At 36.7% G+C, this 27,190-nt stretch overlaps 1 protein-coding gene across 1 annotated transcript in view; it reads left to right on the top strand.

Annotated features, from left to right (window-relative positions):
• LOC137297969 (uncharacterized) overlaps positions 1 to 27,190 on the top strand; it is a 116,387-nt gene that overhangs the window by 68,205 nt on the left and 20,992 nt on the right. Inside the window, exons 5-6 of the mRNA XM_067829975.1 lie at positions 2,229 to 2,356; positions 2,970 to 3,218. Coding sequence (XP_067686076.1) covers positions 2,229 to 2,356; positions 2,970 to 3,218 — 377 coding nt within the window. The remainder of the gene's footprint in view (positions 1 to 2,228; positions 2,357 to 2,969; positions 3,219 to 27,190) is intronic.

Here is a 27,190-nt window from a genome sequence, read left to right as displayed (position 1 = left end):
TTGACATGTTATCCTCTTTGGTGGTTGGCATATTGTGAATCAATTAGTCTCAGCTTTCTTCTGAAGCTTAGTTCATGCTGGATTCTTTGCAACAGACCACGCTGAGTCAGGCAATCAAATAACCAGTCAAATGATTGTAGCTGATGAACTAGTTTTTCAGCATCTTCGTTTTACTGAAAAGTGCAGAACAAGTATAAAAAAATTATTGATAAGGTTCTGTTTTGAGAGTTTTGTTTATGAGGCATTTTCAATATATTTTGTGCAATTGAATTCCAGACAAATTTTACTGTCATTCAGACATTCTTTTTGATACATTTTTGGAAAAAAACAATTATGTATGGGTGTTTCATTTGTTCATTCACACACAAACATTAAGACTCATTTTTAGTGTGTATCTTAAAGACTCCTTTTATTCTTTTGTGTCTTTCAGAGAAAAAGTTCAGAAAAGTGTTTAGTTGTAGTTATCTCTGAAAATATGTGATCATTTAGTTAGTGAGTTTAGATTTAGAGAGTTCGGTTCTACGTTCCTTTTAACAATATTCAAGCAGTATCTTGGAGTAGGACACAAGAAAAAGGCTTTACTCATTTTTCCCATGTGGGGAATCTAACCTCGGTCTTCGGCGTGATGAGTGAATGCTTTAACCGCTAGGCTACCCTACCTCCCCTAGCACTTCATCAGAGAATGTTTAACACAGGAATGTTAAAGTGCAGCATATGAAAATATGTCCAATGCTTTAACAACGAGGCTACAACATTTATTATCTTACTTTCATGTAAAATATGTTAATTTCATTAGTGAATGATGCTATAACAAGTTTCCATGTCATCCTTGAGTGTGATAACTGGAAAATTAGAGTCATCAGATGATGACAAATCCCCCTAGCACCCCCATATTGGAAAAAAACCCAAATCATCTGACAGTTACTTAAAGTCCAGCTTGATGTTTATTAGACTAAGTCAAAATTGTTTCCATAGAAATCATGAAAAATATAAATGCCCAAAACCTTTAAATAGCAAAAGGCACCACTTCAGGATCTCACTCGCATATCTGCAAGTTTTGCTGAAAGATATTAAGAAATTTTCGAGTTATGCTCCAGAAACAAAGCCCAACCCTCCCTTTTGAGAATAACTGTGAATCATTTTGATGGAAACCAGGAAAAAGTAAAAAATGTATACAATCAGCAGTAAGCATAATTCACTTCTTCAAGATCTGATTCACATATCTGCCAAGTTTAGCTGAAACATAGTAAGAAATTTTCAAGTTGTGCTCTAAAAATGAAGCCCATCTCTCCCTTTTGAGACAAACTTTGAGTCGGTTCATGGAAACCAAGAAAAATAAAAATGACAAAAATCAGTAAATAGCAAAACGCACCACTTCAAAGTCTGTCTCACATATCTGCAAAGTCTTGTTGAAAGATATTGAATGGTTTTCAAGTTATACTCCGGAAATGAAGCCAACCCCCCTCCTTTCCATGGAAACTGATAAAAATAAAAATGACAAAAATCTGTAAATGGCCAGAGGCACTAATTGAGGTTCTGTTTGTTATATCAACCAATTTTTGTGGAAAAAATATTAAACGGTTTGGGAGTTTGCTCTGAAAACAAATGGAAGGACGGATAAGGCGTTGACTATATCCCCCTGCATTAAATGCAGGGGAACAAAAAAAATACTACTCATAGCCATGGTAACTGCCAAACTCTCCTGCCGAGAAGCTGTATCGCTAGCAATCATATGATGTCATAATTTGATGTATGCAGTGCCTGGTCTTGGAAAACTATTTGATAAGTTGTTTTTGAGTTCACTATAAGAGGATATATTTCACCGACTTTCACTGCTTTATTTAAACTATCTTAAATATTAAATCTTTTGCACACTTAACTTCAACATAATTAACAGTTTTATGCTTTTCAGAATTCCTTCACTGATTTTAGAAATCCAGTTGAGAGACAGAAGCTATTTTGTTTACATGTCATATAGTCGGCTGCGATCTTCAAAACAAATGATATTTTTACCGTCTAACAATTGGCAGTAAGATAAATACGTTGTATGTTTCTCCCTTGGGTAATACGGTCTGATATATGCCTTTTTGTAGCAGTGTTATCCCTTGCCTACTGGCTTAGGTGACACTGCTACAAAGTGGCGTACATCAGACTGTGTTACCTTGAGAGAAGTACACAGCATAGTATACCATTTTCAAGTTATTGTTGTATGTGTCTCTGTGTCGTAGGTGGGCGTGGACCCCTCCAGTCTACTCCTCAGAAAGATGTACTCTCACTGCCAGGAAGTGTGTCTGGCTTATCAGACACACCCAGCTACCCTAGTCTGGAGGAGCTTCAGGAAGGGGATGCAACCGAGGTAGGAGTAAGTTCTTCATAGATTTTGTATCTGAGTGCTCCATGTTCATTTCATAAACCAATATGTTGAAAGATCTGCAACATGTACATTTAAAAATGGAAATGTTTTTTACTAAAAAAGGTATTTAGAAGAGAAATAGGTACATTTATATAGTTTCTTTAGCACTGTCATCTTTTATGATAAACTGTGTGAAGTTACTGAGTTCTCATTCATATGAATGTTGTTTATAACATCGTTTCACTCACTCACTCACTCACTCACTCACTCACTCACTCACTCACTCACTCACTCACTCACTGCATCTACCCATGGAAATCTGAGTTAGATTGATCATGTTTATCGTAAGAGGTGCCTAACAGGATCATGGGTCAGGCTCACTGACATGGTTGACTCATGCCATAGTTTCCCTGTTGTGTGGAACGATGCTCATGCTGTTGGTCACTAGATTGTCTGCTCCAGATTCAGTAATTCACAGGCCAATGCCATGTAGCTGGAATATTGCTGACTGTCGCGTAAAATGCACGACCCACACATGCACACAGGCACACACTCACTCACCCAAACTATCCCCCAACCCCCCATCCACTCACTCACTGCTGGCTTGATCTTTCAGCTTGAGAGTGACACCTCCTCTGAAGGGACATCCAAGACACGAAGCAATGTCAGCACTACCAGCAATGACAGTGGGGTAATAGGTGGCGCTGATGGGTCACATGACCTCTCGTTTGAAATCTCTGTTGACAGCCCAAATAGCAGCCTCAACAATCTGTTTCCCAGATTTGACCGTGCTAGCATTTATTCAGACAATGAAGTGAAGAAGAAACAACGACACTCAAGTAGTCCACAGGCTGGTGAGACTGAGGTAGGTCAAGGTCATTGAATGTCAAGGTCATTGAATGTCAAGATTGACCAGACGAGTATGACGAGCATGGGGTTCTGAAGACCAGTTCTAACCCAGATCTTTTCCGACATTTAAAATAAAGGAGGTATGTTAACCATTAACCATACTTTGATTTATGTGTCTGAATCAAAGTGAGACACATGCATACCCAGCTTAGAGTTGGTCTCCAGCAACCTATGCTTGTTGCAAGAGTGGACTGAGTGGTCAGGGTCACTGGATGAGCACTCACACTGACACGTCATTGTATTCCATTTGCATAGATTGATGCTCATGATGTTGATCACTGGATTGGCTGGTCCAGATAATCAGCAGACCGCCATCATATAGCTTGAATATTTTGGAGTGTGGTATTAAACAACAAACCAGTGAATCAATGATTTTGCTTCATTTCTACACCAAATCACACTGCATGTGTTGGAGGTAATTAAGTCACAAGGTTTTCACACAAAACTCTAACTGATTATATAGATACAGACATGACCTGTAAAGTTTTTGGGGATTCAGCCTTGGCAACCATTATTTTACACAGATCATATGGGACTGCTGGTTTATATAGCCTTTACCTTTTACCAAGTATAATTTCTATTGTAAATCTGTCATGAATGAACATTTCCTATGAATATTTATATATTTTCAGAGTATATTGCAAATCTGTAATAAAATGCTTCAAAGAAATGTTGATTTCTGTATAATGAGATGTATATACAAAGTATTTTCATTTAAAATCTCAAATATTGGGTCAAAGTGATCTGTTGAAGCATACAAGAGGGATTCTACAGAATATTGTTTCTGTGAGTACTTGGGAGGAAACTGAACATAATAAATCATTGATCACTGAAGTGAGGAACATTTTTATAATTATAGCAATAATATCAGACATCCTCAAAAGTTTTACAGTCACCACATCCTGATGATTCACTAAAGTGAAGTTTAAACAACTCATGGTACAATAATGTGTATAATCTTGAATTGTAATCCTTCTAATTTGTTGGATAACAGAAAAGGACCATACATTTTGTTAGTACAAGATGAATCATTAAATTTATAGGGTAAAGTGACTTTGTTATCCACAGTCATTGAACAAAAGCACCTAGACTTAGTCTTATCATTCATGATATTTCCTTGTATAGGGACTAATGATCTTTGAGACAGTCTTCAAGGAGACCGAAAATACGTCTGATATGTAAACATCCACATGTAAATCAGTGATGAAAAGGAAGTTATCAAAGCAACCAATGAGAGGGGATGTTATGATTTTTCAATTTACATCCAACCACAATTCATGTTTCAAAGAGGAATATAACACAATCTGTCTCGCTGCTGCTTCTGCATGGTGGTAGAAGAGCACTTGATGCAAGGCATCCAGGAGTGTGTTCATAAATTTTCAAGACTTCCATCCTCTCTTTTTAGAGAAAGGAATATTTCTGTTTAATGCTTTGGATGATGAGATATCCTCCCTTCCCTACATGTGTCTCTTTTATTCTTGTCCTATTAAATGTTACACTCTTAAGTGCAGATCATTGCATGTTTTTATGAAATTTTCAAGATCACATTGTAGGATTTTACATCAATAGAAGGTCAAGGTCCCCTTGGTGTTTTCCTGATTCAAAAACGTTCCCAGCACTGCTTAGATAGAAATTTTGGTCCTCGGAGGTCAAGGTCACTGTACTGTTTTCAGATTGAAAAGATTCCCAGCAGTTCTTAAATAGACTAGGTTTTTAGATCCTCACAGTCAGGTCAGGTCACCTTGCTGTTTTCAAATAAAAAGCACTCCCAAAAGTGCTTAAAAAAGCAGGTGACATCTATTCAACCCAAAATAGGCAGTAATTCATCCACAAAGAGTTTAAGATGATAAAACATGAATGAAAATACAAGGTTTGCCATAGCGACAAGGAATATCTCTTGATACTGACATTAAGAGACAGCCATGACAATTAGACAAACATTCTGAGCCAGTTCTTGACTGAGTTTTTGAAAGGGCTTGAAATGTTAGGAATCAATATGGATGTGAACATTGCATCAATATTGTTTAATTCACTGGGAACAATGTTTCACTGTTGTGGTGTATCAGACATGTAGCCACTGTAAGTCACATTCGTGATGTACAGATTATGTCTGTTGTAAGTCAAGGCTGTGATATATCAGACATGTCTGTTGTAAGTCAGGGCTGTGATATATGTCATGTGTCTGTTGAACATGACTGTTCTATATAGTCAGGGCTCTCATTTAAAGGAAATGTCACTAAATACAGAGGTTACTCTTACAAAATACCATGGTTATAAAGTGCAGGATACATTTAAACTTTCAAATGTCATTAATTCTGAAAGATGCCATTCTGTTAGATACTCTCTCAAACATTTCAAAAAGGTATGACACATATAAATTTGTGCCAGTGTCAAGCTGACTTGACTGTGGCGTGGGACATCATGACACTGCTCCTACTCAATCACATGTTTTTGTCAACATTTTAAATATCGACGATGGATTTTGAATGCGACTGACCAATATAGGAGTTACTCTGGATAGTTGCGCATAGCATGCACATTGACAGCATCATGTGGTAATGTAAAACCGGGCAGCAGTAGACAGATTGTGATATTGGCTTGTCTAGCTATCAATGGCCAGTAACTCATAGCAAATGAAACTAATCTCCCCATCATCGTAGATTTTTCAGCTGGTGCAAGTGTAATTTTGATGGGCAGTTATAATTCTGTGTGGGCTCTTTTAAAAGCATAGCTGTTTTGGGAGTTTGTGAATGACGAGTGTGCGTTGTTAGTTACGAAGCTTACAATCACATTAATGTCTTGTCGCAGCTGTTTGTTTGCGTTATGGTTGTCGTCTGACCTTGGATTCATGATTCTTGATCACGGAAGTCTGGGGGTGTTCATTACCAGCATGGATGATCTGTGTTGTACAGTGCTAACCAGGTAGATAATCTGATGGCCCTGGGACAGTTGCCAACCTCTCAATACAATTCTTTGTCTTAGAGACCTTTTGATAGGCCGACACAACGGGCATCATCTCTTTCATCACTCTTATTTAGTACCCAAGTACTCAAAGCTTATCTCCCCACAAAGACCCAAGTACCCAATGTTTGTCTCCCTCTGAGGAACCCAGTATCCTGTTTGTCTTGCCATAAGGACCCCAGTACTCAGTGTTTGTCTCCCCATGAGGACCCCAGCACCCTATGTTTGTCTCCCCATGAGGACCCAAGTACCCAATGTTTGTCTCCACATGACGACCCAGCACCCTATGTTTGTCTACCCACAAGGATCCCAGCACCTTATGTATCTCCCCATGAGGATCCCAGCACCCTATGTTTGTCTCCCCATGAGGACCCCAGTACCCATTGTTTGTCTCCCCATGAGGACCCCAGCACCCTATGTTTGTTTCCCCATGAGAACCCCAACACCCTATGTTTGTCTCCCCATGAGGACCCCAGCACCCTATGTTTGTCTCCCCATGAGGACTCCAGTGGCCAATGTTTGTCTCCCTCTGAGGAACCCATCACCCATGAAATGAAGCATTGTAATGCACCACATAATTCTGTTGAATTTCTTGATGTCAGTTATCCTCTCAATACAATGACCCACTTTTTTTTTTTAATCATGATCATATTTCAAGCAGCATTTATTCAAACCCAATCACTCCTCGATTAAGGCTTTGTTAATGTTGTTTGATAAAGTAATATCATTTCTTAAAGCAGTGTTGTTTAACAAAGAAAGTTTCTCTTTGTTCCCTGATGTTATGACGTGTTTGATGTTGCTTGATATCCTGTAAACACTCTATGGCCATTACGTCTGACTCATCAGACCACAACATCTCAGTATGTCTGAAATTACACATCTTCACACAATGCACAACTATTTATAGGAAAAGTACCATCCAGACCTCTGAGGACTTTGATGTTGCGTTCAGCAGGTGTTTAGGCATGGCATACGTTTAACCTGCGTTCCACGTTAATGAACATATCATGTTTTGTTGGGGGATAGATTGATCATATCCTGTCACTGTTTGAAGTGTGCCATTAAGACCAAGTCAGTATATAGATTACTAACCTATTTTTATTTGATTACCACTGCAATAACTGCTGGAGTTATGTCATGGTGACTGGACAGTCGAAACAAAACCCGATTCTGGGAAACATAATTTGAGGGGTTTCTTTGATGGATTTGTTTGATACTCATAAAGCATTCTATATATGTGTGTCCTTTATGTCCATGGTTTGGGTTTGTTGTTTTGTTTTGTGTGTTGCCATGGTGTTAAGCACACGAGATGTAGCTGATTTATGTTAGAAATTTGAGCAGTACATCGTCCATGGTCACGTGGTAAGGTCATCTGGCATCATGGGATGTTGATTTATGGTTCAGTGAAGTGACAGTATAGATGTGCTGGTATTGTGGGAATCTGGAAAACCATTGTTTGATAGCATGAGCACTGATTATGCTTTCACAATAGGCAGATTAAATGTTCGGGCTGTTTTGTCAACAGTTCTCACAGGCAGACAAACTTTGGTTGCTGGTTTCCTCAAGGAGGCGGCAAAGATTGGATGCTAGGGTCCTCATGGGGAGACAACCATTAGGTGTTTGGGCCCTCATGGACAGGCAAACATTGGGTGCTGGGGTCCTTGTGGGGAGACAAACATTGAGTGCGGGCTTCATAAAGGAGGAAACAAACATTATGTGCTGGATTCATAAGGGAGGAGGCAAACATTGGGTGCTGGGTTCCTAAAGGACGAGACAAACATTGGGTGCTGGGTTCATAAAGGAGGAATCAAACATTGGGTGCCGGGTTCATAAAGGAGACAAACATTGGGTGCTGGGTTCATAAAGGAGGAGACAAACATTGGGTGCTGGGGTCTTGATGAGGAGGCAAACATTGGGTGCAAGGGCCCTCATGGAGAGACAAACAGTGTTAACTCGTCAAGACAAATGTGTCATTCACTCAAAATGTATTAAATATCTGCAAAACTGAAATCTTTGAAGCAGAGGTGACCTGATGGTTCTAGCTTTCTTATAATCCTATCAAAGATCACCACTCTGGTCCACTAACAGAGGGAGTGGCACCATAACATTCAGTAATGAGCCGATAAACTTGGTACGTGATCTCTACTAAGATGATGTAGAGTGGGGGGAAACAGACTGTCATGCAGAGGACAGAAGATGGCTTGTTTTGATGCAATCTCCATGTTAATTGATTGCTGGGCTAATTGACGCAATTCCGTTCTTGAAGAGCTTTGTTGATGCTACAGCACTGATCATGTACCTTGGGCATCAGAGTTGATGTTTGGCTGGAGAGGCTTTCAAGTTATTACCATTGAAGCCATCATGTGTGTTGACTAGGACCACTGGATTTGGTTTTATTTTTCTGGATGTATTGATCTTAACAGAATTACAAATGGATTAAAATTATTTTTTTCTTTCTTTCGTTAGAATCTCATAAATACAATTTACAAGTGTGTATGGGAGTGTATTGGAGATTATAGGGCACAGATGAAGTCATGAATGATATTGCGCAGATGAAATAATGAATAATATGGCATATATGAAGTACTGAATAATACGGCATAGATGAAGTCATGAATGATATGGTGCAGATGAAGTCATGAATGATATGGTGCAGATGAAGTCATGAATGATATGGCATAGATGAAGTAATGAATGATATGGCATAGATGAAGTCATGAATAATATGGCATAGATGAAGTAATGAATAATATGGCATAGATGAAGTAATGAATGATATGGCATAGATGAAGTAATGAATGATATGGCATAGATGAAGTAATGAATGATATGGCATAGATGAAGTCATGAATAATATGGCATAGATGAAGTAATGAATGATATGGCATATATGAAGTACTGAATAATACGGCATAGATGAAGTCATGAATGATATGGTGCAGATGAAGTCATGAATGATATGGTGCAGATGAAGTCATGAATGATATGGTGCAGATGAAGTCATGAATGATATGGTGCAGATGAAGTCATGAATGATATGGTGCAGATGAAGTAATGAATGATATGGCATAGATGAAGTAATGAATGATATGGCATAGATGAAGTCATGAATGATATGGTGCAGATGAAGTCATGAATGATATGGTGCAGATGAAGTCATGAATGATATGGTGCAGATGAAGTAATGAATGATATGGCATAGATGAAGTCATGAATGATATGGTGCAGATGAAGTAATGAATGATATGGCATAGATGAAGTAATGAATGATATGGCATAGATGAAGTCATGAATAATATGGCATAGATGAAGTAATGAATGATATGGCATAGATGAAGTAATGAATGATATGGCATAGATGAAGTAATGAATAATATGGTGCAGATGAAATCATGGATGATGTGGCATAGATCATTAAGGATAGGGCATAGATCAAACCCTGAAAGCTAGGACATAGATAAAATCATGAATGATAGAGCATAGATCAAATCCTGAAAGCTAGGACATAGATAAAATCATGAATGATAGAGCATAGATCAAATCCTGAACGCTAGGACATAGATAAAATCATGAATGATAGAGCATAGATCAAATCCTGAACGCTAGGACATAGATCAAATCCTGAACACTAGGACATAGATAAAATCATGAATGATAGAGCATAGATCAAATCATTAAGGATAGATCAAATAATTAATGATATGGCACAGATGAAGTAAATTCGGATGTGGCATATATTATCATGAAAGAGAGGTCATGATGTGACAAAGATCAAATGATAAAAGATAGGGCATGGAACAAATCATGAATGATGTCGTGTAGATCAAATCATGAATGATATTGCATAGATCACATGATGAATGAAATAGCATTAATCAAATCATGAATGATAGTACATGGATCCTACAAAAGAAAAATAAATCTTCATGTTCACAGTATAGGCTTCAAAACGCAAAGCTGTGGTTACTACAAAAATCAAATACCTTTTGGAGATGCATTTTGTACAGGAAAGATGACAACTTCACAAAGAAAATAATATGCCTTGGATGTAATCTTTTAGGAATATAATGAGTTTTGAAATTTGCTTAGCCATCTTATTTTGGGTGCACACTTCATGTTAGCTTACAAACCTTCTGTGCTTTTGTTCAGTGCCTGTCACATGTTGAAGTGAAAATTTACAATGTACAACAATGTATAAGTAAGTTTCATTGATAGACTATTGTTTGGCATTTCTTTAATTCAGATAACAAGCCCATTCTAAACCTGTGCTGCTTCATTCAGTCTAATAGGTTCTTGTTTTGTTTGTACAGTAATAGAACCATCCTAGATCTATCTCCTGTTGTCTCACGGTGTGTGTTTGGTTCCAAATCCAATTTAGCTAGGTTATATCTACAGGTAATGTAGGTGCACAGTGAAAAGAGTGTATGTTTATCTGCCAGTTAGATCAAGTTCTATGATAAAGCATTGCTTCCATTAACTAGTGGAGGAAGGGGGTTGAGGATGGCAGTGGGGTCCAATGGCTGTTATCTGGTTCTATCAAGGGAATAAAATCACAGACAGACAGACAGACAAACATTATTCAGAACTCAGCAGAAATTGAGCATGGTTAAGCATGCTCATCCACCTCTTACCATGGTAGACCATGGTAGACCATGGTCACTGCAAAGACAAGAACGTTTTTAAGCCACATATTACCTTCTTATACTGTACAGAGAGGTTATACTCACGCTAATATCCTACCCAATCTGTGTGTGTGGAGGAAACAAAAATAGTTGAAAAAATGTAATGCATGTATTTTGTTTTCAACTTTCTCATTTAGTTACCAAGTTAATGAGCAATTTGAGTTGAGTGAGAGGTGAAATTTTGTTCTTGACACAAAGTTTCCAGATCTGTGTTAAATGATCAGAATATTTACCAGCTGATTTTCTTTAATGGCACAAAATAACAATCAGGATGAATGGTTTTCCAAATACCCATGATGAAATGTCCTACATTGTAGTTCCATGCTTTTAGTCCCTGTTTCAAGATACACAAAATATCCAAATAATCCCTTTATTGATATTAACGGTCAGATATAGGACTCTCTTGACATAATAATTTAATATGAGTGAAAATTGAAATGTTCCAATAATGTACAGAGTGTAATTAACTTACAGTTGTCAGGTTCGAGTTCAGAGTGACACTTGACGTCATATTATCTCAAGAAATGGGGATATAATTGTTTGACATGTGTTGAATTACACTTTTGTTGTTGCACTGCTTCCTGATTAACACTAATACAGGGATTGTACGGTATATGACGTCAAGAAAATATGATTGAGAAATTCATCAAAAGCATTTGAAATTATGTTTCTTGCCACTGTGGGTGGACATTTTTCTGCCGGAACAAGGCAAAGAATTTCAGGGTAAATATTGCACAAGTTAATTTCCCTTAATTAGAGACTGTTCATAATATGTGATAAAATATCGATGGTTGTGTATTTGTGATGTTATCTGTGACAAATAACTGACCTATTCAATCATCTATGTAGGGTGATGAGGTAGCCTAGTGGTGGAAGTGTTTGCATGTCATGCTGAAGATCCGGGTTTGATTGCTCTCATGCTTTGCCTATTTGATGTAGCTGATTGTTTATGAAGATCTGGGTTCGATTGCTCTCATGCTTTGCCTATTTCATGTAGCTGATTGTTTATGTCTCCACCTGATATTGCTGGAATATTGGTAAAAGTGGCATAGAACCAATCTGCCCCAGCTGAAATGGCACCATGGTTGACCACATTTGGTAAATGGCACCACAGTTTACCATGGTAACCATGGTCTGTGAACCATGGTTTACCATGGTTTACCATAGTATACCATGGTGTTTTATATGCTGTAAGTGGTCACTCCCCCAGTATTCTGCCATCAACTTGGCATATAGTCTGTTCCATAGTAATTTTAGACAACAGAGACCAACTTTGTCTGCTTGAAGGTTCTGATGACTATATGACATACCATGCAAAGACCTGTTTTGCCTTTGTTCATGGTGTAGAACATGATCCTTTACACAAGAAAGTTTTATCGGAGAAAATGGGGTGGAGGGGTAGTCTAGTACTTAAAGCATTTGCTCTTCACACCAAAGACCTGGGTTCAATTCCCCACATCTGTACAATGTGTGAAGCCCATTTTTGGTGTCCCCTGCTGTGAATATTGCTAAAAGCAGCATAAAACCTCAATTACTCATTCCAAGAAAATGACTTGCCAGCTTTTGATTCAAAGTATTGAGAGACCATTCTTTCATGATGAACAAAATAAAGTTTAACGGAAATGTTGAAATAAAGTTTAATGGCAAGGTTATGTTTGTGTGTGATCTTTCAAAACTGACAATTGAAACTATGAGTAGAATCAAGTCTCTTACTCTTAAAATAGAAAATAATGCCATTAGTGCAGGTCAGAAATGGGGTTGAAGAATTTTTGTGAATTTTAGAATATCATTTTCATTGAATACAGCACTTTTAACACTTAGTGTACCAAGGTGAAAATGGTCCCGAGCACTTGGTTGTCTGTTTTTTAAAAGTGGTGAAATTAGAGTTAAAATTAGCACTCATGGCCTGAGCCTTTGATAAATTTTGTCATAGATGGTTGTTGATGTCACTTCCTCTTCCTTGTTGGAATCATGTTATAAATTCATGACTGAACTGTCATTAGTTACTTGTACATTGTAAACCTCCAGGACATTACATGGTGCCGTGAGAGGGTTACCATGGATACGAATATCATGGTACTCAAAACTCACTGGAAATGTAATTTGTTTTGATAACATTTGATGATCGTGATAAACAATCTTCCGCCATGAAATCCTTGAGGACCATCTGATTGTGTTCATTCGATAAATTGTATCCGGCTACATGTGTTTGTTTCTCTTATTGTTTGTAATAAGGAAATATGCCTTCATGCAATTCATGCATCTGAGATAAAAAGGATACAGTTTAAATATTACTGATAGCTGACTCATGGTTTTGTGGTCATGCTTTTACATGTTGATTAAAATGTGCATTGCCTGTTTTCTGCGTTAGAACATTTTCAAACATACTTAGGCCAAATTAAAGCAATATCTTATGGGTCTGATTGCACATCTTTAATGTTAAGGGATGTTTTTGGACATTTTTTTTAGAGGTAAAGTACAAGCTAATAGGGCATTTATCAATGTGTTATTTTTTGTTCAATCAAACTTCTGGTCGTCATGTTGACTTTCCAATTAGAATGATTGATGTCCTTCAGTGCCTTGAAAAAACAATAGTATCTGAAAGCTTATTTTATCAATACCACTACAAAATTCAAGAATTCATGGGGTGGTTGGGTAATTGAAACCACGACATTTCTAAGCCTTAACCAAAAAATGATAATTTTAAAATAAATTACTATTCATTTTGACTTTAAGTAAAATGGTAGATCAGAAATTTAATTGTGCTTGAAACGTTTTTTACTTTACTTTTTACTGAAACTTAGGAAACTTCAACATGAATGTAAGTTGTGAATCAGGTCTGTTTTATTGTCAGTGCGAGAGAGTACATTTTTGTCTATTTCTAGCAAAGAGATAATAATCAGAATACCATGATAGATATATTGAAGTTCTGTTGTGACCACTAGTCTACCCCACCACCCCCCGATTCTCTATTTGCGGACAGTGTGTGAAGCTCATTCCATGATATTGCTGGAAAATTGCTAAAAGTGGCACTCACTCACTCACTCACTCACTCGCAATAGACACGCTGCTACTTGGAATCCCTGCTGCCAGTCTCAGAGTCCATTGTGTGATGTAGGCTTGGGTGAATCAATACAATGCAGCCTTAGACCAGAGAGAAATCCACAATGGTCTGAGGCAAAGATTTACCTGATATTTTTATCAATGAAGTCCCCTGTGGGCTAGGGACATTGCATGATTGTCATCTATAAGAAGCGGATTGTATATGGAATTAATTGAGAACAGTGCTAAGGTACATTGATTGAGCTAAATTTAAGCAGTCTTTCAGCTTCCCAAATAGATGATGGAATTTATTTGTAGTGTTCTAAACATAATAATCTGATAGATGATGAGAATTATCTATTTTAGTGAGTTTTAATACATTCTTTTCTTACTTATTTATCAAATAAGAATTGCTTCTTTGAGCCAGTATTGCCTGTTTTTAACATTACAGTGGGTCAGTGGGGTAGCCTAGTGGTTAAAGCCATGAAATTGCTGGAATATTGCTAAAATCAGTGTAAAACCCACTCACTCACTCTTACCATCAAAACGTCACAATACCAGTTTGGACAAAATCTGACCTCAACCACTCAAGCCCAGAACTGCCTGGCCCACCCTTGTTTCTGTTCTAGAAGCCTCCATATAGCTTGAATATAACCAGCTGTCAATTGAAGCAACATTCACTTTCTAACCAAAGATCAGAGGTGTGACTGTCAGAAATGTTTGTTTATGAAGTCAGTGATACAATAATCTCAGTGAAAATATTGTTTTGTTGAAGGTCCCATGCTGTTCTGCCCATCATTACCTAGGACTGTGGGCCATGCAAATAGTTCAACTCACAAATCATTCTGTTAACAGATTCTACGGCCAATTTATGATATTGCGAAATGTTTGTAAGAGCTCATAGCATCCGTAAACATTGGTTAAGGGATTGACAAATTGGTTGGCTGACCAAATATTAGTTGTCAATGAGACATTGTTGGCTTAGGTCAGGGGATATTGATGTTTTCTCACCATTATCTATCACTAGCCGAAGAAACAGGCCTTACCCTCACCAGTCGGGATGTGTATTGATTTGTGCCTGATTCTTGCTTGATTGGTACTTAGATGATAATCTAGGATTTGTATTTGAATGCTTGCAAATCGTTATCCATAGTGTTCAATCAGCACGTGCACTATAGAGCAGATATTCACGTGTGGAATAAATGGAAGAGATATTCTTTTGTGTTAGGCTTTTATGGGTCCATTGTGAGATTTTCTTGTCATGTAGAATTTTAGAAAATTGTTTGTTTCTGATAAGTGCATAAATCAATGCTTTGGTTCAATCTGAGTTTTTTCTTTGAAAATGTTGGGCGATGAATATGGGTTGAGCATTGATCTTCACTCATGCTTGTTGTAAGAGACGTCTAACGAGATCAAGTGGTCCAGACTTGATTATTGACAGACCGCTGCCATATAGCTAGAATATTGCTGAGTGGTGTAGAACTAAATTCACTCACTCACTATGTGGTGCAATAGTCCAGTGTATATATTCTAGCAATATCATGGCAGGGGACAACAGAAATGAACTTCACACATTGTACCCACGTAGGGAATCAAACTCGGGTCTTTGGTGTGACTTTAGCGACCAGTTTACCCATTCGGCTACACCTCTGCCCCTATATAGCACTCATGGACACACACATCTAAATGTTTCTGGGATGTGTAGGACTAACAGTGGATGTGTGTGTGTGTGTGTGGATGGGGGTTGGTGGGTGTTTGGGTGAGTGAGTGAGTGAGTGAGAGAGTGAGTGAGAGAGTGAGTGAGGTAGGGGACAAAAGGAACCGTGTGGTCACTTGCCCAACATTGAATGAATATTCTATCTCACAGTCCCTGTACCACTGTCCAATCAGCCATTTCTGCAGTGCCTAAGCCTTAAATGAAGCAAGTCTAGATTTGCTCAGATATAGGTTCTGAATCTCTCATCTTACTGAAGAAATTTTTACTATAAAGGGAACTATTTGTTTCTTTCAAAGCCATACATATTCAGAGACGAAGCTTAAGTCAACAATTATGTTAGGGGGGTTTGCTGTTTTAAACAGATCTTGTTCTTGTGTTAAAAACATCATCCTTGTTTAGTGTTTTTTTGTCCTCAGAAAACCTAAAGGCAGGAGTGAAAAAAAAAAAAAATAAAATCACCAATCAAAGTAATATTTGTTCTAAATAAGTAATGTATTTCACTTTTAGCAGTTATTGAAGTGTGTATGGGGAAAAGAACAGTCTAAAAATTATTTTTCTTGTAAGTTTACATTTTTGGCCAATAGATCCATTAAGATGTACTTTTTTGAGTGGGTATAATTCAGTTTTTTTGTAATTCTTGAAAAAATATGGCATGTGGATCTGTAAAACAAGAAATGTAATTGGTCAGGTCTGACTACAAGTAAATAGTTTTAATGATTCAGATTTCAATCATTGCATCCCCCCATAGAATTTTTTATCACAACTTATTGAATTTTTTTCTCAATTTGTATGCATTTTACTCATAATGTTAGGCCTACAGCAAGACATTTCCTTTCATGAATACAATTATTTTCTTAAATTGAATTTTGTATTTTAAATTTCTTTAAAAATTTAAGTAATAGTAAAGTATTTTTTGCAAACTTGATCGTTTTTATTCCAATAAATCAACTCATGCTTATTCCTATAACTCAAAAAATCAACACAAGTGCCAAGGATTTCGTAACTCTGCAGTGAACAGACGTCAATTTCTCAATGAAAGCACTTGATACAGAGAAATTAGATGAAGTGTGTCTACAGCCCCTTCATCTGCAGAGTCAATAGCAACAGGCCCAGCACGCGTAGTCCGTTGACTGCACCAATCAGAAAATCAGCTGATTGTTGCGACTATAGAAACCCAAGGTACCAGTGGCATGTGTTCCCAAGCAGATCGGCACCTGACGTCATTAGGATCACGATCTGGATGCTAGGCAGTGCGCTGCTGCCAGGTGGCAACAAGAACTCTGTCAATACTGACTCACTTCGTGGAGACCAGGGACAGAGAACAGAAACATTCTCTCCGATTCTTGGTAGGGGACCTGACAATCTGTTTCCATATTCTATCATGGGGATTATGGTAACTGCCAAAGATATGGTGAGGACGTTCTTTCGTTTTCATGTTTTTTCATATTGTTTTCTGTGAATTCCATCTTGTTTAGGTTTTAGATAAGGTTTCTGTTTAAATAGATATACAATCAATGTATTTTATGATTCAATTTTATTAATGTTTAGTAATGATTTTTATTACAGTAGAAATACAATGAATGTATTTTATGATTCAATTTTGTTAGACAATGTTTTTTTTTGTTAAGATAGACACACAATTGGTGCCAATTAGTTTTTACCTGCAAAACTTTTGTTGTCTTTATAGATGCTTATTTTGATAATGAGAAATGTTAAGTAACAATTAGTAATTATGTCTAGTAATGATTTTTTTTGTAATAATTGATTTTTGTTGATTAATATATGAAGAAATGAATAGTTATGAACTACTTCAGTTTAAGTGTGACAAATGATCAAATGTTTTCTTAGCATGTATTGTCAATTTAATTAATTTTAGATCCCAAAAATCAGTTAAATTCAGATTCATCCTTAAATGAGGTAGGGTTTAAAATATGGGATGTATATATATGTTTGTTTAAATTGTCACTGAAAACGAATCTTGTAAATGTCTGTTTTATGAGAAGAAAATGTAAAAAATAACATTTTGTCAATGTTATGTAAAGGAAATAAATTTGACAAACTTCAGAGACAATTAGGTTTAAGAAACATGTATTCAGTGGCAGATATTTTTTGTTGTTGAATATTTATTATGGTTGAAATCTTTTTAAAAAGATGAAGACATACAAAATCAATGTATATATTTAGACTATATTACTAATTGTACTGACTATGCTTGTCGGAAGAGGCAACTAATGGGATCGGGTGGTCAGCCTCACATGTCATCAGTTCCCAGTTGCACAGATTGATGCTCATGCTGTTGATCACTGGATTGTCTAGTCCAGACTGGATTATTTACTGACAGCTACCATATAGCTGGAATATTGTTGAGTACAGTGTAAAAATAAACTCACTCACTCTACTCTACTCTACTCTACTCTACTCTACTCTACTCTACTCTACTCTACTCTACTCTACTCTACTCTACTCTACTCTACTCTACTCTACTCTACTCTACTCTACTCTACTCTACTCTATCGTGTACAGAGTATTCCAATACCCATAAGTGCTTATTACATTCATATACGCAGATGTTACAGCTCTTATTTACATAAGGCATGTCAAGGTTGATTATGGAACTTTTTATACAAGAGGGACCATAACAATGTTTCAATTATCAGGTATTATTGGCTCTTACTAATAGCGCAGCAGGTGTTTTAGTTAGCATAGTTCTTTTGGCTCAAAGGAAATTTAAGTAGCAGGGGGTCATTCTGTCCTTTGCTCTACCTGCTTGCAAGATGAGTTCAATTAAGGTGTTTTCAATTATTCAAACAAGCAACCTTAAAATAGATCTTTCTTTACAGCACCGACTGTGATTCAGCCATTCTTGTAACATCAACAGACTTGTTGGAGTTCTAGGGAGCATTAAAAAAAACAGGACTTAACATCACAGTTTGTGATATATGATCACTACTGCTTTCAGCTCATGAATTTAAATGAAACGTTTTGTTGTGGAATGATTGTGGAGTCTGATAATGAGATTTGTTTGAACTTAGGAGTCTTGATAATATGTCATTTTTGTGTGTTTTTTTTCTGACGCTGAATTAGTTCTTTGGGTGTTGAGCAGTCAAGTGACCCCAGAGCGAGTCTGGCTCATTGTCTCAATATGAGCACTGACTGGTAGACCAGGTGTTATTGCTGAGTTTCATAAAGACATCTGGTTATTTTTGTTCGTTGTTCAACACGGCACTTCGCAATATTCCAGCTAAGTGGTGGTGAAGAAGCGTGTCTGCACCAGACAATCCAGTGATCAACTTCATGAGCATCAGTTGCATCAGACCAAAGCTCATTATGTTGATCACTGGATTGTCTGGTCCAGACTGGATTCTTCATTGATATATAGTTGGAATATTGTGGTAAACAACAAACAAACATGATCTGATGTTTTTATGAAAATGAACCTGTTTATTCAGAATTACTTTAGAGTATTTCCTCCCTCCCCAAGCATGTAATTTATGATAATTAAGGGAAAAGGGTACAGTGTGTAGTCCAGTGTCTAAGATGTCTGTTTGTCAACTCGTTTGATTCCCTACATGGGTGCAGTGGTTGAAACGCTAAACATCAAACTAAATGTGGTTGGCCTACCATAGCAATGGGGTTGTGGGGTAGCATAGTGGTTAAAGCATTCACTCATCATTCACTATCACTACAGCAGTGTAAATACACAGCTAGTTTACTCATTCTTTAGTGAACACTTTTTGTTTTGGGCAAATAGTTTATCAGGAACGAACTTTGATGAATTTGAAAGGACAGATGTGAAGATCTGATCTTGTGAGGCAGTGTGTGTTCATCTCTTGAGAGTGTCTAGTGTGTGAAAGACTTGTGTAAGGCTGTGCCTGAAGGCTGTCTCGACATTCTCTGTGATATACGGGGCCTGACAGCAGGATACGATGATGACATTCTATAACACTCATTGGCAGGGATTGTATTGGTTGTGGATGTATGCATGTTGGGCTCCTGCTGGGGATGGTGATGTTGTTGTTGATGATGGTAAATGATAACAGTGATGTTGCTTATGGTAGTGGTTGTGGCTGTAATGATGATGATGATGATGATGATGATGATGTGATAATATGATTGTTGTGTTGGTCCACCTCTAAATGCTGATGAAAGACATCGGCAATGACAATTTTGATAATGATGATGGAGATGTTGCTTTGATATGATTATGATGATTGCGGTGGTGTTGGTGTTGGTGATGATGATGATGATGATGATGATGATGATGATGATGATGATATTGATGATGATGATGATGATGATGCCGACCTTAGTAATAAAGACGATGAGTCACGCACTTGCCATACAGCCCGTCTACATTTCTCAGTGGTTCATTATCAGTCAGTGCTGCACATCAATCAAACTGCCCTCAAGTCAAGAAAACACTCCAGAAGAATCTCCTGTTTTTTCAGTCTCACAGTGAACATTCACTGACAACCAGTCTGTCCATGTCCGACATATTGATTCATTTCACTAACCTTGCTTCAAGTTTTCCATTCATTAAATCCATCGGGAGTTGACTCACACCAACTGAAATGATATATTCCAGTTGAATAGGTTTCCTAGACACAGTTCAGCTGGCTTTACTACTTGTGGAAGAACAGGAAATCGTATGTCTTGGGGTAATCATTTGGAGGTAAAGACTTTCAGGAAGGGACATGTCTGTTAAGGAAAGTTGGGTGCATAGATGATGCTGGTATTTTTAGATTGACTTCACCTTTCTGGTTCAAATCTTGCAATCGATGATTCCACAATGTATGTAACACAGATCTTAAAGAAAATGTAAGACCCTTTTTGGAGTTATTCCCTAATGAAATTAATTAAGAATGATTTAAGTGTTTTTATCAGACTGCACTTACAATGAAGTTTAACAAGGAATCAAAGATCAATACAACTGGACTGTTATTTAACCAACAAACAAAAATTCTATTGTAATGATTATATTTGAAAGTATTATACTGTATTGTCATAAGTGTCATTGTAACTATAACCCAAAATAGTTAAACGATGGAGGGTTTAAGGGAAAATAAATAATTAAAAAAACAAACAATATGTACATTCTGTCGAGGCCAAAGTGTTGACATAAATCAGCAGTTAGGGTTAATATATAATTCTAGAATTATATTTTTCTATTTAAATTTTTGAAAGAATAATTGCTTCAGCTGAAGCAGGACATTTGAGTGGGACATTGAGAGAGGACATTTTAGTGGAACACTGAAGCAGGGCATTTGAGTGGGACATTGAAAAATGACTTTTAGTGGGATATTGAAGCAGGACCTTTGAGTCGGACATTGAGAGACATTGAACCAGGGCATTTGAGTGGGACTTTGGAAAAGAATAATTTTCATTTGAATGGGACGTTGAAACAGGACATTTGACTGGGACATTGAAGCAGGACATTTGAGCTGGATGTTGAAAAAGGGCAACTGAGTAGGACACTGAAGTTAGGAAGTAAACGCCTTCATATGCATTGTACCTGTTTTCCATGACTTAGAAGACGATCTGGGCCTTACTAGATTTTGTCAAAGCTAAGTGCCATTCCTTAACATTAACTTACTACAACTATCTTAGCACTAAGATCAAGGGCTTTGAAAATCTAGGCTTAGGACAAGAGTGATTCATAATTCTGCTTTCTTTTAATACTCCCAGAAGTTGAACAGAAAATTCCAAAGCCTGACAAATTTGTCTGAAATAGGATTACAGTGAATAGTATGGTGAAAACAATGTTTATGAAGTCAGATTGCAATCAATCATATGATTTCATTGGTCGGTTGCAATCCTACTGCCTCTGAGGACAGAACAGCTCTTGGCTGATGCTGGATGACTTCAGTCAGATTCTGGGCTCTGGTCCAGGTTGTATTTAGACCACCTCATCTATTTCAGGTGTCTAATGCTAAGCTTTGCCTGGCAATATGACATGTACGATTGGACAGGAATGGTTGCCATTATCAAATCAATTTCAGTCTCTTTATGAGGTTTTGATTGCAATATAATCTGCCTACATGGCCAAAGATGCCCGGAAACATTGAAGGAAAGTGGAGGTAGTTTGATAGGACAGCAAGACAGAAATAGTAATCAAATCATCAAGTTAAAATGATGGCGGAACGTTTGTCTGGTCAGGTGACCTTGGCCTGCATTCATCTATCTGAAATGGATGCAATTATTGTAAGTGCAGAAAGTTGCAAATCGTTTGGATGTATTTATTCAATAGATGTGCCTCCCCAAAGGAAATTCTGCTACAGTAATGATATACATGATGCCAGGCTTGTAAACGTGACTTACTGGGGATGAGAGATCTTACCATTGCTTGCTGAATCACTCTGGGCTTTGGCCCCATATTATGAGGCAACTGACCCAGTCGACTGACCTAGGCAATTTGACTACCATGCCTAAAATGCATTTCTTTAGATTGCCTCTTCAAATGATAATCCTAATTACTTGTTAATCAATCGGGGCATTCATTGGGCCCTAATGCTTATACCATCTGAAGATCCAAGTTCGATTCCCCATATGACTACAATGTGTGAAGCCCATTTCTGTCTCCTGCTATGATATTGCTGGAATAGTGCTAGAAACAACATAAACTATACTGCTAAATTTTCACTCAAGGTCTGTGTTGCAATTTCTAAACCAAGGCAGGTAAAAGATTTTGAATTCAGTGGATTTGGATGACTTATGATTTAGGGGGAAACAACTATTATGGGATAGTGATGCTCTGTGCAGTCTATTGAAACATACCATTGCGATAGTGATAGTCTATTGAAACATACCATTGCGATAGTTACTAAATAGTCTATTGAAACATACCATTGCGATAGTGATAGTCTATTGAAACATACCATTGCGATAGTGATAGTCTATTGAAACATACCATTGCGATAGTGATAGTCTATTGAAACATACCATTGCGATAGTTACTAAATAGTCTATTGAAACATGGCAATAGTCTGTAATTATAGTCGAATGTCTTATTGCAATAGTGATAGTCTATTGCAACCAACTGTTTAAATGCTGTTGCAGTAGTTTTATCTTCTTGAATTGTCTAATTTTAAGTTATTACCCAATGCTAAGTAATAACCCTGTCTTGATTATCCCTTTGGTTTAAAGGGAAAACAGGTTTGAAAATTATGTCATTGGACCATAAGTGATGACAGGAGGTGTTAAAAAATGCACGAGTCTCTAAATAAATCCCTAAAGGAAACACTTACAGTTACACAAGAAGGTGGATTCAGAGTCATGAGACTGAGCGTAAAATCCTTGGCTTAGATTTTTGAATCTGTCTTAGCACTCAGATGGTCGTAAATTGATTTTAATGTATGGCATTTATGACTATATTAGTGCTAAGAAAGCTGAAAAAATCAAGGCCATGATTGATTATTATGGTTAAAAAATTACAAGGACACAATGTTCAGTGAATGATTTGTTTGTCACAATGATCAACCTTGTGGCTGTCAATAGGTTGGACCCACCATAACTCTTGGTGCTAAAAGGTTCAGATATGATGTGACAAGCAAATGTGGTCAGCTCAAACTCGGTCAGAGAACAGCCATATGAATTGTCACAGATCTGGTCAGTGACAGCAACAGAGTGCTTGATGCTGTGATAATTGATTAGAATACTCTATGTGACATCAGAAGTACAGCAGGACATGCAGAAGTGTATTCCTTGTACTCAGTATAATTACAAGGTCATGGCAAATAGATAAAGGATTATAATCTTTAGAAATGAGGTCATTTGTCTTGACTAATAGCCTACTTGATATTTTTAAGTGAAATTCATCTCCAGTGGTTATATAAAAATAAAAATAAAAATATTACATTTATTTTCAACCTTAATGTTATGGGTGTGTAACAGAAATTCTCTGAAATTGGATAGCACACATCACATGCTGGGTTGTGTTGTCAAAGTAGTGTATTTCCAGGATGGTCATAATTCTATATGTCAGGAATAGGTTTTGATATTTCTAGGTAGAATTAAGCTGAACTGCTTGTATAAAATTTCGGATTAAGTGTGTTTGTTTCAGCCTTTACATAAGAGTTGGAAAACCACGCTGAAACTTGATACCACACATCACAAGCTAGATGTTGTTGTCAAACGACATTCTTTAAGTTCCATATTTCAGGTATAGACTGCCAGAAATCGTATCGCTGAGACAGTATTCTGTTACGGACTCTGATGACTGTATAATCACCGGGCACATTTCTAAGAATTACTGGAATATCAAAGGGTCACATGCTATGGCAACTGATTGTATTCCCTGTAACACTGGCCCCATCATGGCTTCACATTTCTCACCTCGGCTCTGATTTGGTGAAAACACTAATAACACAAAGGAGCTTTAGGTTTCACCTTGTTGGATTGGTCTTTGGCACTAGTAACAGTTTGTGACTAGGCTATTTCAAGATACTTTTGATAGCTCAGGTTTTGTCCTTGATCACACTGTGTTCTTAACCTCTGAACCTTTATACTATCAGCTAACGTATGTGGGTCTTTTGAAAAGGACTTATTTAGACGTGTGTTTGGGACTTTTCAAGTTATTCAAATAACACTTATATTTTCTGCATGTATGTTGATGACAGTAATATATGCGTCAGTTACAAGCCAAGGAATATAGTTGTATTGGTTTAAAGATCAACAGTGTGAAGAAATTGTGAGGAGAGAGTTTAGCCCTTTTAATGGTTTAACAATCTGAAAATATTCTTAATTAGGTGTTAAAACTGATTTGTGGATATAAAGGTTTTGTAACGTTTAGCTAAAATCAATAAAAGATATATGTCCCTCCAAATTTCATTTTTCATCAGTCAAATGTACAAAATCATTCATATTTATAACACACCTTTCAAATCCTCTATGTACACATAATGCTATTTGATTATTGTTGTAATCATTCTCAGTATATCATACATAGATATTTATTGGAGAGCAAAGTTTTATTAATTGTTTTAAAATTGAAAACACGATTTTTCATAGATTAGGGGATGACATTACAATTGTAATCCCATTCACCAAACATATTCCAGCAAAATCTTCATGCATCTAAGTCAATAAGGAGGAAGGGATGAAAGACCTAATTAGGCTTCTGATTTCATTTGAGTTAGGAAGCAGCTGGGTTTGCCTAATGGATCATAATTCCCAGCAGGTTAAGTAATCACAACAATAGAGGAAATGAAGACTGGCATGAAACCGATTGTTGGAAGCAGCATTTGAAATCTAATGAATTAACGCAATTTGAAAGATTATCGCTGAGTCCCATTTTAACATTCACATACAGAATCATATTGAAAAATTCTACTTGTTTATTCTTAAGATATAAATGTTCTAAGGTTATTATTAAATTGTTTTGTGGAAAATGTGTTAGAAATGAAGCATTACAACTTAATGTTATGTGAATATCACATTGTGTGATTGAATGTTATGTGAATATCACATTGTGTGATTGAATGTTATGTGAATGTCACAGAATGTGTGATTAAATGTTATGTGAATGTGACATTGTATGGTGATCTGTTATGTGAATATCACATTGTGTGATTGAATGTTATGTGAATGTCACATTGTGTGATTGAATGTTATGTGAATGTGACATTGTGTGATTGAATGTTATGTGAATGTCACAGAATGTGTGATTAAATGTTATGTGAATGTGACATTGTATGGTGATCTGTTATGTGAATATCACATTGTGTGATTGAATGTTATGTGAATGTCACAGAATGTGTGATTAAATGTTATGTGAATGTGACATTGTATGGTGATCTGTTATGTGAATATCACATTGTGTGATTGAATGTTATGTGAATGTCACATTGTGTGATTGAATGTTATGTGAATGTGACATTGTGTGATTGAATGTTATGTGAATGTCACAGAATGTGTGATTAAATGTTATGTGAATGTGACATTGTATGGTGATCTGTTATGTGAATATCACATTGTGTGATTGAATGTTATGTGAATGTCACAGAATGTGTGATTAAATGTTATGTGAATGTCACATTGTGTTGTGATATGTTATTTGAATGTCACATTGTGTGATGAAATGTTATGTGAATATCACATTATGTGATCAAATCTTATGTCAGTTCCACATTGTGTGATGAACTGTTATGTAAATGTCACATGTATGATTAAATGTTATGTAAATGTCTCATTGTGTGATCAAATGTGATGTGAACATCACACAATACATGTAATGCTATAATGTGACTATCACTTGTGTAGATCTCCCATTATTATTATGTTGCGTAAGTCGCGCAAATGCTTCTGGCAGTTTTGAACATTTACAAGACGTGAATCAACTCATCAAATCAGTCGGGCATTAAGGCTGCAGCATTGTATTAATTCTAATGGGATTTCCAAGACAGTATTGCAACATTACTACCATGATATCCCTGCCATTTATTTCATTTCCGCTGAGTCATCCTTATCAAAACCATTGCCATTGGCGCTTTTCTTTGACTTCCTCCCCTGTCAGAGCAGTGTCAAAGATAATCATGTAAAAAATTAGGGCAAAGACAGTGCCTTATGAAGATCGTTGACCCATTTCCTGTCTTGCCTCTAAGTATGTCTCGTAATTATCTGCTGGAATTGTTTCATAAATGTAGAATTTGTAAAGGTACAACTGTGTTGACTGTATAGAGTTTATGTTATTAAACATGTGACTGTATAGGGACTATGTTATTTAACATGTGACTGTATAGAGGTTATGTTATTTAACATGTGACTGTATAGGGACTATGTTATTTAACATGTGACTGTATAGAGGTTATGTTATTTAACATGTGACTGTATAGGGACTATGTTATTAAACATGTGACTGTATAGGGACTATGTTATTTAACATGTGACTGTATAGGGACTATGTTATGAAACGTGACTGCTGAGTGTTTTGTCCATGATGGCAATTGTTCTTTAAGATGAAACAAATTATAATGGTTGTAAAAGGTCTGTGTTTCTTGGAAATTACCATGAAAACAGTTCTTTGAAGAGTTTCTCAATAGAACTTAGGAGGCTAATTATGATTTGGTTCAAATCTAAATAGAGCATTTCTCAACAAACGTTTTTGTTTGAGGTAAGGGTCAAGTGTGTGACTTCAGTTTCTTTTTTCACCAAAATCTTTGGAAAGGTTGAGGTAAAGTAACCTTTGAATATCAGGCTCTCAGTCACATTAAAATGAAGAAAAAACATTAAGTGTAGATGTGATAGTCTCTCCGTACTGGATTACTCTGCCTTTGCAGCATAAACCTGGTAATGTCTAAAGAGACTGGGTATTATAATGAGACTAGAATGGTGCTTAAATGCTGGGCATTATAAGATTTGTGCCGTTGTGGCATGATGAAGATTGGGCATTATAAAACCTGTGGCATTGTGGCATTATGAATGTTGAGCATTATAAAATTTGTGGCATTGTGTCAACTAATGTATTATAAAACTGATAGCATTAGAAAATTTATAGCAGTGTGGCAGTTGTGGCGTAAGAAAATGTATGGC

This window comes from Haliotis asinina, chromosome 10, assembly GCF_037392515.1.
Source record: "Haliotis asinina isolate JCU_RB_2024 chromosome 10, JCU_Hal_asi_v2, whole genome shotgun sequence".
NCBI lineage: Eukaryota > Metazoa > Mollusca > Gastropoda > Lepetellida > Haliotidae > Haliotis > Haliotis asinina.
The sequence above is the reverse complement of the archived record's forward strand: the minus strand, read 5'-3'. Positions and strand labels throughout refer to the sequence as shown.